The 19,744-nt window shown below is 37.0% G+C and overlaps 1 protein-coding gene across 2 annotated transcripts in view; it reads right to left on the bottom strand.

Annotated features, from left to right (window-relative positions):
* Positions 1-2,387: 2,387 nt before the first annotated feature.
* Positions 2,388-19,744, bottom strand: part of CWF19L2 (CWF19 like cell cycle control factor 2) — a 199,854-nt gene continuing 182,497 nt past the window's right edge. The window contains exons 17-18 of one of the 2 annotated variants that reach the window (XM_022560508.2): positions 6,417-6,518; positions 2,388-3,657 (exon numbers count right to left, since the gene is read on the bottom strand). In XM_022560508.2, the coding sequence (XP_022416216.2) occupies positions 3,514-3,657; positions 6,417-6,518 (246 nt within the window). In that variant the 3' untranslated portion in view covers positions 2,388-3,513. Of the gene's footprint in view, positions 3,658-6,416; positions 6,519-11,742; positions 11,913-19,744 lie in introns of those variants that run through there. The other variant, XR_016393904.1, reaches the window with a different exon arrangement.

Here is a 19,744-nt window from a genome sequence, read left to right as displayed (position 1 = left end):
AGAATTACTAATGAACAGTGACTAAAATGTGCATCGTTTTCCATCTTTTTCAATGAATGTTTCTACTGCAGTAACTATATACTTCTCTTACTACTGTATGTTTGATAGTGTGTATGTGTATGTGTGTGTGTGTGTGTGTGTGTGTGTGTGTGTGTGTAAGGGGTACAGATAATTTGTCTAAGTTCACAGGTCTTCAGATTGAAGCACCTGAGTAACCTCATCTCCATCTGGGCCTGATTTAGATGGGATCCTGAATTTTGAGCCTAAGCCTAATGCCCTACTGGAATGGGACTTTCCTGGGTGGATTTGAATATGCTTTTCACATAGGAGGAGTATAAGTTTGTGGCCAGAGGGTGGACTGTGGTAGATTAAAGATGACCACAAATTATTTGACACTACTCCCACTGAGAGATAGGGTTATGACCCCTCTTCTTGAATGTAGGTGGGCTCTGTGACAACTTTATCATAAAAAGAACACAGCAAAAGTTAAACTGTACCAGACTCTAGAAGATTGGCACCTTCCACCTCTTATCTCTTGGAACTGTCTTTTGGAATGCTTGCTCTGGAGGAATCCAGAAGCCATATAGCAGGTCCAACTACCCTGAAATTGCCATAGGAGAAAAGAGTATTATAAGCCCGTCCCCAGCTGTTCCATTCATTCCACTATAGGCACCACACATGTGAGTAAAGGAACCATTTCCACTATTCCAGCTTCAACATACACTGTATGAAGAACAGAGTATCCAGACATATGACCCCAGTCATCTCCAGACATTTGAGCCATCCCAGCTGAGGCCCCAGACATCTTGAAGCAGAGGCAAATCATCCAGCTGAGCCCTGGCCAAACGTCTCACCTATAAAACCATGAGATATAATGAAATGGTTATTATAAATAACTAGAACAGGAGGAAAATCAGGAGTTCAGTTTATATATGCTTACTACCGATACAGTTACAGAACAAATGTCAAGTTGGTATTTGGATATGTGATGCTGGAATTCAGTGAAGATGTCCAAAGTGAATAAAAATTTGGAAAACAACCTCCTTGTTCTGTTCTATTTTCCTTTTTCCATAGTACTTATCACCTCTGACATTTCCTAGACAATTTATTTATTGTCTAATGTGTACTATCTGTCTTCTCTGATACAATGTAAACTCCTCAAATACAGGGATTTTTGTTTTCTTCACTAATGTAACCCCTGCACACAGACCAGTGACCGGCAATATAGAAGACACTCAAATATTTGCTGAGTAAATGAACCAACTTAAAAATAGTATTTAAGACCATTTTATTGAGAAAATTACCTTGGGAGAGAGTGAATACAGTAGTTATGGTTTGAGAATAGGCATTTCAACACTTAGAAGTTGACAAGAGGAGAAACCAGCAAAGGAGATTGAGAGGATGCAGCCAGTAAGGAAAGAGGATAAATAAGAGACAGTGTTCTAGAAGCAAAGTAAAAATAGTGTTTCAAGAAGGGGAAGTGATCAAGTATGCCAATGAAGCTGATAGAGTAAGATGAGCACTGAGAATAAATTATTTGATTTGGTAATGTGGAAGGAACTGAGGACCTTACCATAAACAAAACTAAAACTAGTAGAATAGTGAGGATGAAGTCTAACTACTGAGAACAGGAAGAAGATGGAAGGAAAGGAAACAGATTTTTTTTTAATGAATTTTGCTCAACTGGAGAAGACATATGGCTAGGGGTGGCAGTATGATGCCAGGGCTTGTTGTTGATATATTATAAAAGGTTTTGTATGCTAATTGAAATAATCTTATAGAGAGGAAAAAATCTAATAATTCAGAGGGTAGAGGCATTTGAGTAGGTGAAAAAGGATGAAATCTAGTAGTACATAAATGAGTTGACTAGCTCTAGGTAAGGACAACAAAATAATTTACCTACAGTTATCAAGAGGAGAAGCAGAGTACCTGGGTACAGATGCAGGTATATTAATTAGATGTGATAGAAACTCCCTTCTATTTAGTTCTATTTTCTCAGTAAAACAGGAAGCAAGATTCATCAGCTAAGAATGAAGACAGAGGAGGTGTAAATAGTCCTTTAGCACTGGACTTGAACATACTTGGCACATATCTTGCATTAGAACTTATATTGTGCTGTAATTATTTTTGAACATATCTCTTGCACCACTAAACTATGAAATAATTTAAGGTATAGGAAGTATTTTTTATTTTTGTACTACCAGTATGCAACAAAATGCCCTGCAAACAAATGTTTGTTAACTCACTGACTGAATAAATGAATGTTAAAGATTCCTCTGAGACTTTGCAGCAAGGCCAAAAGAGTCTGAAAACAGCAAAAAATAAAATACTATCAAGTATCAATGTGATAATAACTTAAATCCAATTTGCAAATATTGAGAATCTGAAACCATTAAACTTCCAACTTTTATTAAAATTTTAAAACTTCAGATAGAACATAAACATTTCTCTTTTTTCAAGATACTAAAGAAATGAGATGTCAATATTAAAAATAACTACGTCGAGTTAGGAGTTACTCTAGAGTACATGTCACATTGATTCTAAATATTCAACATTTCATGACAAAACGTCAAGGTTCCGCTCCAAAAAAATCAACATCTTTGAAAAAGGGTTACTACAAAAATATCTTCCATATAAAAAATAAAGTAGGAACACTCTTAGAGACCATGGCCATATTTTATACGTATAGGGTTTTTCTCTTCACACCAAGTGTAAGAATAAAGGAAAATGAAGAACCTTAGATCAAATGGGACAACAGAATGTGTTCCTGACACTAAAAATACTCACATTACTTAAAATTTTGTAATAATCAATACAACCCCAAAATGATGATTTGGCTAAAATTTTTAACTTTCATACAAACCCCAAACAACTGTAAACTGTAATTTTTGGAACAATTACTTTTAAAATCACCAAAATTCAAAGACACTATTTAAAAATACAGAAATAAAAACAAATCATGAACATGTTATATACCTTATTTAATTCTTAATTACTTTTGGGACATTCTTTATTCCTTTAATAAAAAGAATAGTAGTAATATATATGCTATTGGTAGAAAATTAAGAGCTTCTATAAAATGCTGTGAAAAGAAATTTCAATTATTACTAAATATGCCAATTCTTAGTTTAAAAAATGCAAAAGAAGCTAGTCAGCAGACTCAAACTTGAAGCAGACCCGCTTCCCTCTGAAGCAATGATTTGCTATACTTCCTAGATAATCCTTCAGAAAAGTCTTTCTATATGTTAATATAAATAGTTCAGAATACCAAGACAGAGGTACAGAACAGGACATGAACAGGTCACATGACATAACTGGTCTTGCTCCACAGTTACTACAATGAAGTCCACAGGAGCAGGTGGGGAAGGAAACCGACACAATCCAATGATGCAGTTGTCATAAACCCAGATCATGATTCTCTTCCTATTACCTGATGATCAGTTGTTTAGTTAGATGCAATGGAAATAAAACCGAAAGAAATATGAAGAGGAAATAAAAAATGAAAGGTATGTCTCAACATTTTTTATTTTTGGTGAAGTCAAATGGTTTCCACCACTGAGCAAACTGCAGTACTTTCTTCCTCTGATCCTCAAAGCTTTCTCGGATCCCTTTCCTCCAAAGTCTTGGTTCTACATCCAGCATCCCACCAATGATTTCCTTTCAAAGAATGAGAAAAATACAAACACGTGCATGTATAAATACTAAAAACAGGAATGAAACTATTTCTATTTATTCTGTTACTAAATATAACATTAAGTAGTTCTCCGTGAGGATGATCAAATTTTACATAGGTATTAGTTTCAAGTTAAAAATAAACATTCTTTTCATTTAGTTCTAACTATGCAAACCTTGTGATTCTGGGGGTCCTAGCTGTGTCTCCTGTCAAACAATTTGTCTATTTTGTTGCTTGTTAACACATCTATCAGACAGCAGCAAAGGGGAGGAAGAGAAAATGGAATTTAACTAATTTGGTCCTTATTAGCTGCTCTGGTAAAAGTTTGAAGAAAAAGTTGATCAACATGTAGCAATTATTAACTTGGTTATTCAACTACAGTTGAATCTCAGGCTAATGTTCTCCCTACTACCCAGTATAGTTAAAAGCCAGTTTCTTCTACTATTAGCTGTATATATTTTTTCAGGAAACAAAATCATATTTTAGTACTAATCTAAGCAAACCAAGAATTAGAAATTATAAATCACCTTCATTTAAAAAGCCACATTCCCAAGCCCTGAAAGGAATGGATTTCTGACTGTCTGCTTATTATTCTAGATCATTTCCTTCATGATCCTCTTCCTGTGCTATCAGCTACAGAAATTAATCAAATTTATGATAGTGAGTATCCATGTACAGAAAGATATGGGGGAGATTTATAATGCTTCGAGGAAGGGAAGTACGGTAATACAGGAAAATCTTGGGCTAAGGGTTGAGTTCTGCATATTCAGTCTAGGTCTGCAGGATTGTGTGGTAAGACCTTGGACATAATCACTCTAAGACATAGGTTCTTCATCTTAACAAATATACTAAAGGGACATACTATGTACAAGCAAGTGCCAAATATTGTAGGGGATACAGAGATAACTAAAATACATTTCTCTGTCTTCAGAAAGCTCATAACAGAATGTGGAGCTGTGGTGGGAGTTATAAAGCAGAATAAGGCAAATGTCAAAGCAGACTACATGGAAACTCAAAAAGAAAGAAGATTCTAATTGTTGGATAAATCAGGAAAAGCTTCATGGAAAAGGAAACCTCTTTTCAGTGGGAAAGGGAAATAAAGGGGTTAACAGAGACATAGTTTAAAAAGAGGGCACATTTAGATTTAATGCAAGTGTTTCTTGGCACCAGCCAATCACTAGCAATGTAGTTTAAGAAAGCCTAGCTTATAAATTGATCTAAAACTGTCTATAAAGCATCAAGTTTTGTCTCATGTGTACCATATAAGGACTGATTCTTTTTCTGTTACTGAAGCAGATGTTAATGGAAAAAGGCCAACCCTTCTTGCTCTCTAAACAACTGCAGGCTGAAGGGAGTTTTGGTCTCATAGGCTGTTTCTTGGAAAGAAGATTTTGGGGAAAACGGATCAATGATGTAATGCTAACTAAAGAAGCTTTCCTTTTAACATTAAAACAGTAACATAAAAATCATAGCACATGCATAATATTGGGGGGGCGATCTCCCAATTAAATTTATGCAAGTTAAAAAATTGATATTTTACTTCATTTTCACTAGAATTAAGTTTTCTTTTTTTGAAAGAAATAAATGCAGAGTCATAAAGCTTTGAGTTATAAAGCTCTATTGAATAACAACAGAATTTTTCAGAGCAATGAAAACAAATTTCTTTCTAATTAACTCTGGGAAAAGATATTCTGAAAAATTCTCAGACAAGTTTCTGTAACATATCTCAACAGTTCATAGATGAATGTGATTTTAGGCCTCTAGTTAACCTTTAAGGATAACAGCATAAACATTTTTGAGTCCAAACCTCTTACATGTCACTATTCTTCGTAGAAAATGATCTTACACAGGAGATGAAAGTGGGGAGGAAGAACAGGGAACCATGGACAGAGTTCATCTAGGCTCCTCTAATTTACAGAGAAAGGCCTGAGTTATACTAGATTGAAAGGTCACTTCTAGAGCTGTTATTGCCCAGACTTCTTTTGATTGCTTCAATAGCTACACTAATTTCATTCTAGTCCCTGATACTAACTTACATACTTCCCAGATACTCAGTAGACCTTAAATTTAAGGACTATAACCCTAGAAGGCAATCTGTAGTAACAGAAAAAATCCACTAGCAAAAAATGAAAGATCTACACTCTAGTATCTGTCCAGAAACTATCTGTGTGAAATGAGCGACACATTCTTGGACTATATCGTTCTTAATTATAAATGAAGATGTGAGATCATTTGTTCTCTAGTTCAACTATGAGCTTATGCACCCCTTGTTTCTGTCACTTATTAGCACATGACCATGGGGAAGTTATATAGCCTCTCTGTAGCTCAGTTTCATCATCTATAAAATGAAAGTATAAAAATATTTATATAATAGAGTTATTGTGAGCATTAAATGAGTGCTCAGAACAGTAACAGGCTCATTGTAAACCCTCAATGAATGGGTTATCATCATTATCAATTATCATCAATCACTCTCAGCACAAGCCTGGCTGACTCCACAGGAAAAACATTATAGTCACCATTGACACTGTCAACAAATGTTTGGTTACAAAGTAATATTCCTGTTATAATAAATATTCTGGGATATATTTATTAACAGTTTCTGGGTACTCCCTCTAAAACTTGGGTGGAACAGTAATAACCAACTTCACTATATATTGTGCCCAAAGTTTTGATTTCCCTTCAAAAGAAAAGTGTTACAAAATTGCTAAACTCTGGTACTTTACTAAATTCGTGAGCATACCTTTCCAAAGTAATGAGGGAATTTGTGTTGATCTTCAATGACATGGGCAAACCCTCCCTGGAGGCCAAAATTCACAGAGAAGTAAGGTAAGCCTCTGGGTACCTAAATAAATAGATAAATCACACATGAATACAGCATGAAATCAGAAAGTTATGCTTAATCCCTCTTCCTAATTAAGCATCCCTCAAGACAAACGTATACACTGAATTTCCAGTTCTATAGGTATTTAAACAATAACCTAACTTCTTAAATAAAACATTTCATTTGGTAGCCTTTCAGCTAGATAGTGCTTTATAATATCCAGCAATTATAATCAGAACCAATTATTTTTCTGTCTTATGGGGAAACAGGAAAGAAAAGAAATTTTTAAAATATATAACAGCCGAGTAATTTTCCTTAGACTATGCAAATAGAGATTAAGGATATGCTTTCTTATATTTTCCTCACAATGCAGAGGTATAACATTCCTGATATTATACTACTATTTATTGATCAAAGATAAATTAAACATGAACAATCATAGTTTTTTATTAACTGGTGAGGTGGGTACAGAAATTTTTAGTTTACCAACCTTGTTTCAAAATATTTCCACAATTAACTATTATCTTTCCCTCTCTTTTATCCCTCCCTCTTTCTATACACACTCACACACAGACACACAAACACACACACACGTGTGCATGCATGAAGTATTTTAAACACTATCTTGATTGGAAAAGGCCATAATTTCTAGCTTTAAAAGTTAAGTAGATCTTGTGTCCTTGCAAGTTTTTCCTTCAAGCCCTTATTCTGTCACTAGAAAGTATTCAAACTGGTCAATTTAAAGTAATATCTCTCTCCTCTAATACCCTTATACAGTCAGCATTTACTAATTTTGGCAGTGAATTACATATTTCTACTTAATTATATATATTTTGTATTGTGTCCTCAGGAAGGCATGACTTGGAAAGAGACAGTATGGTATGGTGGAAGAAGAGTGGTCATCTTGAAATAGTATAAAGCAATTAAAATTGGGGATTATAAAGAGTTGTTCAGGTTATAGGAAAAGCATAATTAAAAAATAATCAGTTTACAAAATAGTACAATATGTAAAATGCAGAGAAATGGGTTACTACTTTGTGCTTTTTAAAAATATTTTCACATTTTAAAATAAAATGTGAAAACATGTATGACACAGACAATTAGGAAAAAAATAAAGAGAAAGACAAGGCTCTAATCACAGCTCTGATACTTATAACTACGTAACTTCAGGCAAGTTATTTAACATCTGTGAGTCTCATGAGAAATATGAAGAGCTCAGAAGTTTGCTGTGAAGGTCAAATAGAAAAATGTATATAAATGCTTGGCACAGAGAATATTATTCAAATATGACTTTCATTTCCATCTATTAATAGCACTTTGTGCAAATCTGATAGTCAAAGAAAAAGAAATGGAAGGCTCCGTTAAAATACATATATATATATATGTATATATTTTTAACATCTTTATTGGAGTATAATTGCTTTACAATAGCGTGTTAGTTTCTGCTTTATAACAAAATGAATCAGCTATACATATACATATAACCCCATATCTCTTCCCTCTTGCGTCTCCCTCCCTCCCACCCTCCCTACCACACCCCTCTAGGTAGTCACAAAGCACCGAGCTGATCTCCCTGTGCTATGCAGCTGCTTCCCACGAGCTATCAGTTTTACATTTGGTAGTGTATATGTGTTCATGCCACTCTCTCACTTTGTCCCAGTTTACCCTTCCCTCTCCCTGTGTCCTCAAGTCCATTCTCTAGTAGGTCTGTGTCTTTATTCCCAATGCTGCACCTAGGTTCTTCATGATCAATTTTTTTTTATATTCCATACATGTGTGTTAGCATACGGTATTTGTCTTTCTTTTTCTGACTTTCTTCACTCTGTATGACAGACTCAAGGTCCATCCACCTTACTACAAATAACTCAATTTCGTTTCTTTTTATGGCTGAGTAATATTCCATTGTATATATGTGCCAATTCTTCTTCTTTACCCATTCATCTGTTGATGGACACTTAGGTTGCTTCCATGTCCTGGTTACTGTAAACAGAGTTGCAATGAACATTGTGGTACATGAATCTTTTTGAATTATGGTTTTCTCAGGGTATATACCAAGAAGTGGGATTGCTGGGTGGTATGGTATTTCTATTTTTAGTTTTTTAAGGAACCACCATACTGTTCTCCATAGTGGCTGTATCAATTTACATTCCCACCAACAGTGCAAGAGGGTTCCCCTTTCTCCACACCCTCTCCAGCATTTACTGTTTGTAGATTTTTTGATGATGGCCATTCTGACAGGTGTGAGGTGATAGCTCATTTTAGTTTTGATTTGCATTTCTCTAATGATTAATGATGTTGAACATTCTTTCATGTGTTTGTTGGCAATCTGTATATCTTCTTTGGAGAAATGTCTATTTAGGTCTTCCGCCCATTTTTGGACTGGGTTGCTTGTTTTTTTGATACTGAGATGCATGATCTGCTTGTAAATTTTGGAGATTAATCCTTTGTCAGTTGCTTCATTTGCAAACATTTTCTCCCATTCTGAGAGCTGTCTTTTGGTCTTGTTTATGGTTTCCTTTGCTGTGCAAAAGTTTTGAGTTTCATTAGGTCCCATTTGTTTATTTTTGTTTTTATTTGCATTTCTTTAGGAGATGGGTCAAAAAGGATCTTGCTGTGACTTATGTCATAGAGTGTTCTGCCTATGTTTTCCTCTAAGAGTTTTATAGTGTCTGGCCTTACATTTAGACCTTTAATCCATTTTGAGTTTATTTTTGTGTATGGTGTTAGGGAGTGTTCTAATTTCATTCTTTTACATGTAGCTGTCCAGTTTTCCCCACCACTTATTGAAGAGGCTGTCTTTTCTCCATTGTATAGTCTTGCCTCCTTTATCAAAAATAAGGTGACCATAGGTGCATGGGTTTATCTCGGCTTTCTATCCTGTTCCATTGATCTATATTTCTGTTTTTGTTCCAGTACCATATTGTCTTGATTACTGTAGCTTTGTAGTATAGTCTGAAGTCAGGGAGTCTGATTCCTCCAGCTCCGTTTTTCTTTCTCAAGGTTGCTTTGGCTATTTGGGGTCTTTTGTATTTCCATACAAATTGTGAAATTTTTTGTTCTAGTTCTGTGAAAAATGCCTTTGGTAGTTTGATAGGGATTGCACTGAATCTGCAGACTGCTTTGGGTACTAGAGTCATTTTCATAATGTTGATTTTCCAATCCAAGAACATGGTATATCTCTCCATCTGTTTGTATCACCTTTAATTTCTTTCATCAGTTTCATAGTTTTTTGCATACAGGTCTTTTGTCTCCTTAGGTAGGTTTATTCCTAGGTATTTTATTCTTTTTGTTGCAGTGGTAAATGGGAGTGTTTCCTTAATTTCTGTTTCAGATTTTTCATCATTAGTGTATAGGAATGCAAGGGATTTCTGTGCATTAATTTTGTATCCTGCTACTTTGCCAAATTCATTGATTGGCTCTAGTAGTTCTCTGGTAGCATCTTTAGGATTCTCTATGTATAGTATCATGTCATCTGCAAACAGTGACAGCTTTACTTCTTCTTTTCTGATTTGGATTTCTTTTTTTTCTCTGATTGCTGTGGCTAAAACTTCCAAAACAATGTTATATAATAGTGGTGAGAGTGGGCAACCTTGTCTTGTTCCTGATCTTAGTGGAAATGGTTTCAGTTTTTCACCATTGAGGACGATGTTGGCTGTGGGTTTGTCATATATGGCCTTTATTATCATTAAAATATTTTTGCTATCTGAAGTAGATCAACGTGTGAGACATGAATTTGAATGGCTAAAATCATGTTGTAGACTACATCAATTAAAGAGCAGTACTTCGAGGAAGAGATAACTTCAGAAAGCAATTTATGATGACAGTGCCCATGCTTTTTGTTTGTATTACACTGTGTTTGGCAGAAAAAATGGCTTCCTAAATACGTCAATGCTCCTATCCCATATTTGCCATGAATATGTTACGTTATATGGCAAAAAGGACTTTGCAGATACAATTAAGTTAGGGATCTTGAAATGGGGAGATTATCCTGGGTTATATAGCATATGATAGGAGGATCAGAGTCAGAGAAAGACTGGAAAATGCTATACTGGTTGACTTTGAACACAAAGGAAAGAACCACAAGCCATGGAATGCAGGTGGTTTCTAGAAACTGAAAAAGGCAAGGGAATGGATTCTCCCTGAGAGCCTCCAAAAAAAAAGTAGGCCTGCTAACACCTTGACTTAGCCCAGTAAAACCGAGTTCATATTTGTGACTTCCAGAACTATGAGATAACAAATGTGCTGTTTTTAAAGCACTAAGTTTGTGGTAATTTGTATATATCAATACATACCAAAGCTCAACAACATATGGCATAATTGCCAAGATGGCAAAATGAACGCATTATTTCTAAACAAAGAACAGTTGCGTGCCACAAGAACTCTTCTCTCACTGCAGGAAGAAAAGGTACAACCTAATGTCTTGCCTGAAGAGTTGTGAGTCAGTAGGCATTGCAAAGGATCCAGTATAAAAGTATATGTACATTTAGCACTTCCTTTTCCTGCCTTGACCAGCCAGAGGGATAGAAGTTGGAACGTTGGCACCACCCATGAAGAGTACTGACAGAATTACAGCAAAAAATTTTACTGATGATAGGAAAACAGTAGTATTTGAGCTTTCCCCTTTTAATATTCCAGATTTTAATCCTGACTTCGTATAATTGTCCTCATATTTGATGGTCTTAGGGTAAACCCAAATTTTCCTTGAGGTGGACTTTGCTTAGCTTTGAAAGTCAAACCCAAGACGTCTTAGATGTTTTTCAATTGCTATAGTTAACACAAAATTACAGTTAAAAATCATATTAAAAAGTAGAGGGGGAGAATTGGGAAGATGGCGGGGGGAATCGGGAAGATGGCGGAAGAGTAAGACACGGAGATCACCTTCCTCCCCACAGATACACCAGAAATACATCTACACGTGGAACAACTCCTACAGAACACCTACTGAACGCTGGCAGAATACCTCAGACTTCCCAAAAGGCAAGAAACTCCCCACGCACCTGGGTAGGGCAAAAGAAAAAAGAATAAACAGAGACAAAAGAATAGGGACGGGACCTGCACCAGTGGGAGGGAGCTGTGAAGGAAGAACAGTTTCCACACACTTGGAAGCCCCTTCGCGGGCGGAGACTGCGGGTGGCGGAGGGGGAAGCTTCGGAGCGGAAACTCCGGAAGAGAGCACAGCAACAGGGGTGCGGAGGGCAAAGCGGAGAGATTCCCGCACAAAGGATCGATGCCGACTGGCACTTACCAGCCCGAGAGGCTTGTCTGCTCACCCGCTGGGGCGGGCACGGCTGGCAGCTGACGCTCGGGCTTCGGTAGGAGCGCAGGGAGAGGACTGGGGTTGGCGGCATGAACACAGCCTGCAGGGCATTACTGCACCACGGCTAGCCGGGAGAGAGTCCGGGGAAAACTCTGGACCTGCCGAAGAGGCAAGAGACTTTTTCTTGCATCTTTGTTTCCTGGTGCACGAGGAGAGGGGATTAAGAGTGCTGCTTAAAGGAGCTCTAGAGACGGGCGCGAGCCGCGGCTAACAGGGCAGACTGCAGAGATGGGTATGAGACGCTAAGGTGGCTGCTGCCACCAACAAGAAGCCTGTGTGCGAGCACAGGTCACTATCCACACCTCCCTTCATGGGAGCCTGTGCAGCCCGCCACTGCCAGGGTCCCAGGATCCAGGGAAAACTTCCCGAGGAGAACGCACGGCGCGCCTCAGGCTGGTGCAACGTCCTGCTGGCCTTTGCGCCGCAGGCTCGCCCCTCATTTGCACCCCTCCCTCCCCCGGCCTGAGAGAACCTGAGTCCCTGAAGCAGCTGCTCCTTTAACCCCGTCCTGTCTGAGCGAAGAACAGACGCCCTCCAGCGACCTACACACAGAGGCAGGGCCAAATCCAAAGCTGAGCCCTGGGAGCTGTGCGAACAAAGAAGAGAAAGGGAAGTCTCTCCCAGCAGCCTCAGAAGCAGCGGATTAAAGCTCCACAATCAACTTGATGTACACTGCATCTGTGGAATACCTGAATAGACAACTAATCATCCCAAATTGAGGAGGTGGACTTTGATAGCAAGATTTATTATTTTTTCCCCTTTTCCTCTTTTTGTGTGTATGTTTCTGTGTGAGATTTTGTCTGTATAGCTTTGCTTTCACCATTTGTCCTAGGTTTCTATCCATCCGTTTTTTTATTCAGAGCCGTGTGGATGAAAGGCTCTTGGTGCTGCAGCCAGGAGTCAGTGCTGCGCCTCTGAGGAGGGAGAGCCAACTTCAGGACACTGGTCCACAAGAGACCTCCCAGCTCCAAATAATATCAAAGGGCGAAAATCTCCCAGAGATCTCCATCTCAACACCAGCATCCAGCTTCACTCAACGACCAGCAAGCTACAGTGCTGGATACCCTATGCCAAACAACTAGCAAGACAGGAACACAACCCCACCCATTAGCAGAGAGGCTGCCTAAAATCATAATAAGTCCACAGACACCCCGAAACACACCACCAGACGTGGACCTGCCCACCAGAAAGACAAGATACAGCCTCATCCACCAGAACACAGACACTAGGCCCCTCCACCAGGAAGCCTACACAACCCACTGAACCAACTTTAGTCACTGGGGACAGACACCAAAAACAACGGGAACTATAAACCTGCAGCCTGCAAAAAGGAGACCCCAAACACAGTAAGATACGCAAAATGAGAAGACAGAAAAACACACAGCAGATGAAGGAGCAAGATAAAAACCCACCAGACCTAACAAATGAAGAGGAAATAGGCAGTCTACCTGAAAAAGAATTCAGAATAATGATAGCAAAGATGATGCAAAATCTTGGAAATAGAATGGAGAAAAAGCAAGAAACATTTAACAAGGAACTAGAAGAAATAATTGAAACAAGCAATGATGAACAACTCAATAAATGAAATTAAAAATACTCTAGAAGGGATCAAGAGCAGAATGACTGAGGCAGAAGAACGGATAAGTGACCTGGAAGGTAAAATAGTGGAAATAACTACTGCAGAGCAGAATAAAGAAAAAAGAATGAAAAGAACTGAGGACTATTTCAGAGACCTCTGGGACAACATTAAATGCACCAACATTCGAATTATAGGGGTTCCAGAAGAAGAAGAGAAAAAGAAACGGACAGAGAAAATATTTGAAGAGATTATAGTTGAAAACTTCCCTAATATGGGAAAGGAAATAGTTAGTCAAGACCAGGAAGCACAGAGTCCCATACAGGATAAATCTAAGGAAAAACACGCCAAGACACATATTAATCAAACTGTCAAATATTAGATACAAAGAAAACATATTAAAAGCAGCAAGGGAAAAACAACAAATAACACACAAGGGAATCCACATAAGGTTAACAGCTGATCTTTCAGCAGAAACTCTGCAAGCCAGAAGGGACTGACAGGACATATTTAAAGTGATGAAGGAGAAAAACCTACAACCAAGATTACGCTACCCAGCAAGGATCTCATTCAGATATGATGGAGAAATTAAAACCTTTACAGACAAGCAAAAGCTGAGAGAGTTCAGCACCATCAAACCAGCTTTACAACAAATGTTAAAGGATCTTCTCTAGGGAAGAAACACAAGAGAAGAAAAGACTTACAATAACAAACCCAAAACAATTAAGAAAATGGGAATAGGAACATACATATCCCTAATTACCTTAAGTGTAAATAGATTAAATGCTCCCACCAAAAAACACAGATTGGCTGAATGGATACTAAAACAAGACCCATATATATGCTGTCTACAAGAGACCCACTTCAGACTTAGAGACACATACAGACTGAAAGTGAGGGGATGGAAAAAGATATTCCAAGCAAATGGAAACCAAAAGAAACCTGGAGTAGCAATTCTCATATCAGACAAAATAGACGTTAAAATAAAGACTATTACAAGAGACAAAAAAGGTCACTACAAAATGATAAAGGGATCGATCCAAGAAGAAGATATAAGAATTGTAAATATTTATGCACCCAACATAAGAGCACCTCAATACATAAGGCAAATACTAACAGCCATAAATGGGGAAATTGACAGTAACACATTCATAGTAGGGGACTTTAACACCCCACTTTCGCCAATGGACAGATCATCCAAAATGAAAATGAATAAGGAAACACAAGCTTTAAATGATACATTAAACAAGATGGACCTAATTAATATTTATAGGACATTCCATCCAAAAACAACAGAATACACATTTTTCTCAAGTGGAACATTCTCCACGATAGATCATATATTGGGTCACAAGTCAAGCCTTGGTAAATTTAAGAAAATTGAAATTGTTTCAAGTATCTTTTCCGACTGCAATGCTATGAGGCTAGATATCAATTACAGGAAATATTTGTAAAAGATCCAAACACATGGAGGCTAAACAATACACTACTTAATAACCAAGTGATCACTGAAGAAATCAAAGAGGAAATCAAAACATACCTAGAAATAAATGACAATGGAGACACGACGACCCAAAACCTACAGGATGCAGCAAAAGCAGTTCTAAGAGGGAAGTTTATAGCAATACAATCCTACCTCAAGAAACAGGAAACATCTTGAATAAACAACCTAACCTTGCACGTAAAGCAGTTAGAGAAAGAAGAACAAAAAAACCCCAAAATTAGCAGAAGGAAAGAAATCATAAAGATCAGATCAGAAATAAATGAAAAAGAAATGAAGGAAATGACAGCAAAGATCAATAAAACTAAAAGCTGGATCTTTGAGAAGATAAACAAAATTGATAAACTATTAACCAAACTCATCAAGAAAAAAAGGGAGAAGACTCAAATCAATAGAATTAGAAAAGAAAAAGGAGAACTGACACTACAGAAATACAAAAGATCATGAGAGATTACTACAAGCAACTCTATGCCAATAAAATGGACAACCTGGAAGAAATGGATGAATTCTTAGAAATGCACAATGTGCCAAGACTGAATCAGGAAGAAATAGAAAATATGAACAGACTAATCACAAGCACTGAAATTGAAACTGTGATTAAAAACCTTCCAACAAACAAAATCCCAGGACCAGATGGCTTCACAGGCGAATTCTATCAAACATTTAGAGAAGAGCTAACACCTATCATTCTCAAACTCTTCCAAAATATAGCAGAGGGAGGAACACTCCCAAACTCATTCTACAAGGCCACCACCACCCTGATACCAAAACCAGACAAGGATGTCACAAAGAGAGAAAACTCTAGGCCAATATCACTGATGAACACAGATGCAAAAATCCTCAACAAAATACTAGCAAACAGAATCCAACAGCACATTAAAAGGCTCATACACCATGATCAAGTGGGGTTTATTCCAGGAATGCAAGGATTCTTCAATATACGCAAATCAATCAACGTGATACACCATATTAACAAATTGAAGGAGAAAAACCATATGATCATCTCAATAGATGCAGAGAAAGCTTTTGACAAAATTCAACACCCATTTATGATAAAAACCCTGCAGAAAGTAGGCATAGAGGGAACTTTCCTCAACATAATAAAGGCCATAAATGACAAACCCACAGCCAACATGATCCTCAATGATGAAAAACTGAAAGCATTTCCACTAAGATCAGGAACAAGACAAGGTTGTCCACTCTCACCCCTCTTATTCAACATAGCTTTGGAAGTTTTAGGCACAGGAATCAGAGAAGAAAAGGAAATAAAAGGAATCCAAATCAGAAAAGAAGAAGTAAAGCTGTCACTGTTTGCAGATGACATGATACTATACATAGAGAATCCTAAAGATGCTAACAGAAAACTACTAGAGCTAATCAATGAATTTGGTAAAGTAGCAGGATACAAAATTAATGCACAGAAATCTCTGGCATTCCTATACACTAATGATGAAAAATCTGAAAGTGAAATCAAGAAAACATTCCCATTTACCACTGCAACAAAAAGAATAAAATATCTAGGAATAAACCTACCTAAGGAGACAAAAGACCTGTATGCAGAAAATTATAAGACACTGATGAAAGAAATTAAAGATGATACAAATAGATGAAGAGATATATCATGTTCTTGGATTGGAAGAATCAACATTGTGAAAGTGACTCTACTACCCAAAGCAATCTACAGATTCGATGCAACCCCTATCAAACTGCCACTGGCATTTTTCACAGAACTAGAACAAAAAATTTCACAATTTGTATTGAAACACAAAAGACCCTGAATAGCCAAGGCAATGTTGAGAACAAAAAATGGAGCTGGAGGAATAAGGCTCCCTGACTTCAGACTATACTACAAAGCTACAGTAATTAAGACAGTATGGTACTGGAACAAAAACAAAAATATAGATCAATGGAACCAGATAGAAAGCCCAGAGATAAACCCACACACATATGTTCACCTCATCTTTGATAAAGGAGGCAGGAATGTACAGTGGAGAAAGGACAGCCTCTTCAGTAAGTGGTGATGGGAAAACTAGACTGGGACATGTAAAAGTATGAGATTAGACCACTCCGTAACAGCATACACAAAAATAAGCTCAAAATGGATTAAAGACCTAAATGTAAGGCCAGAAACTATCAAACTATTAGAGGAAAACATAGGCAGTGCACTCTATGACATAAATCACAGCAAGATCCTTTTTGACCCACCTCCTAGAGAAATGGAAATAAAAACAAAAATAAACAAACAGGACCTAATGAAATTTCAAGGCTTTTGCACAGCAAAGGAAACCATAAACAAGACCAAAAGACAACCCTCAGAATGCGAGAAAATATTTTCAAATGAAGCAACTGACACAGGATTAATCTCCAAAATTTACAAGCAGCTCATGCAGCTCAAGAACAAAAAAACAAACAACCCAATCCAAAAATGGGCAGACGACCTAAGTAGACATTTCTCCAAAGAAGATATACAGACTGCCAACAAACAGATGAAAGAATGCTCATCATCGTTAATCATTAGAGAAGTGCAAATCAAAACTACAATGAGATATCATCTCACACCAGTCAAAATGGCCATCATCTAGAAACAATAACAAATCTAGAAAGAATAAATGCTGGAGAGGGTGTGGAGAAAAGGGAACACTCTTGCACTGCTGGTGGGAATGTGAATTGGTACAGCCAGTACAGATAACAGTATGGAGGTTCCTTAAAAAACTACAAATAGAACTACCATACGATCCAGCGATCCCACTACTGGGCATATACCCTGAGAAAACCATAATTCAAAAAGAGTCATGTACCAAAATGTTCACTGCAGCTCTATTTACAATAGCCAGGAGATGGAAACAACCTAAGTGTCCATCATCGGATGAATGGATAAAGAAGATGTGGCACATATATACAATGGAATATTACTCAGCCATAAAAAGAAATGAAATTGAGCTATTTGTAATGAGGTGGATGGACCTAGAGTCTGTCATACAGAGTGAAGTAAGTCAGAAAGAGAAAGACAAATACTGTATGCTAACACATATATATGGAATTTAAGAAAAAAAATGTCATGAAGAACCTAGGGGTAAGACAGGAATAAAGACACAGACCTACTAGTGAATGGACTTGAGGACATGGGGTGGGGGAAGGGTAAGCTGGGACAAAGTGAGAGAGTGGCATGGACATATATACACTACCAAACGTAAGGTAGATAGCTAGTGGGAAGCAGCTGCATAGCACAGGGAGATCAGCCCGGTGCTTTGTGACCACCTGGATGGGTGAACTAGGGAGGGTGGGAGGGAGGGAGACACAAGAGGGAGGAGATATGGGAACATATGTATATGTATAACTGATTCACTTCATTATAAAGCAGAAACTAACACATCATTGTAAAGCAATTATACTCCAATAAAGTTGTAAAAAAAAAGAAAAAGAAAAAGTTGAGGAAGAATTCATGTGAAATCTCAATAAAATTGTCTTGTGAAAAAAGACCACTTTCTTGACAAGTTACTGAATATTATGCAACTCCTCTGCAATGAACATTCAGATCTGTTTTTCTTGTATATATCCATGAACTTCACACTACACTGCAAGGAAATCAAAAGACCCAGAGAAAGTAAACAAAATAGACATAAAAAGAGAAGCTTATACTCACACAAATAAAAACATAAATCATCAGAGAATCAGAATGAATTACAAATATGTCAATCTCTACTAACAACCAAGAATCCACTATGGAAGAAAAAATCAGCACATCCGCAACACACACATAAAATAATTTATGTACCTACTAAGGACATAGAGTTTTTTAAAAGAAGGATAATGAGGTTTCTTCAGAATAAAAATAATGTTAAAATAAATCAAGATTGTTCACTTCATGCTCAGAAACATAATTATCATTTAAAAAAGATACTGGAAAGTTTGTTAACCTTGTAAAAAGTGACCTGCTTTGAAATTATTCTTATACTCAAGTTCTCTTCACAACTCCATCCCCATAATTATCAAATCCTAAGCTAAGAGTGACCTCAAGAGGTCATCTGGTTCATTCCCCAGCTACTCTCAAATAGTCTCAGATAAAACGCTATGTGGTGACTTGGAAAAGAAAACACTTCAAAGTTGAATATATAACAACCATTCCAAGAATTTGTATGTTTCTTACTGTCTCTATTGGTTATTTTAAAATATTAAAATCCTCCAGGTACTTATTTTAGGTATATATCCAGGTTTTAAAAAACAACCTTACAATAGGTACTAGATGGCTTACCAGCAAAAATACTGCATATATAGTGGTTATCATGGAGTTCACATATGTTGATGTATATCTATATCTATCGTTTTAAACTGATAGTCATTTAAGTTCAAACACATTCTAAAAGATCTATATTTTTTAATTTCCCCTTCATGCTTTCTATTTTTGATGTCATATTTTACATCTTTATGCCTATCCTTTACCTGTTCATTGTAGTTATATTTAATTTTAAAATCTTTGTCTTTTAACCTTTCTAATTGTTCATTTAAGTGGTTGATCCACTGCCTTTACTTGCCTTTAACAGTGAGGTTTTTCCCTTCCTGTATTTTCTTATTTCTTGTTTTGGTCCTTTCTTTTTCACCTGAAGAAGACCCCTTAACATTTTTTGTAAGGTCACTTTAGTACTGATGAACTCTTTAGTTTTTTCCTTTTAGCACTTTAAATATATCATGCCACTCCCTTTTGGCCTGCAAAGTTTCTGCTGAAAAACCAGCAGATAGCCTTATGGAAATTCCCTTGTCGTAACTGTTTTTTGTTGTTGACTTTAAAATTCTCTCTTTACCTTTATTTTTTCCCATTTTAGTTATTATATGTCTTGGTGTGGTTCTCTTTGGGT

This window comes from Delphinapterus leucas, chromosome 7, assembly GCF_059928025.1.
Source record: "Delphinapterus leucas isolate spDelLeu-1000000601 "Yukka" chromosome 7, BTC_Dleu_Yukka2, whole genome shotgun sequence".
Classification (NCBI taxonomy): Eukaryota; Metazoa; Chordata; class Mammalia; order Artiodactyla; family Monodontidae; genus Delphinapterus; species Delphinapterus leucas.
Note: the sequence above shows the minus strand (reverse complement) of the source record. Positions and strands in the feature narration are given on the sequence as shown.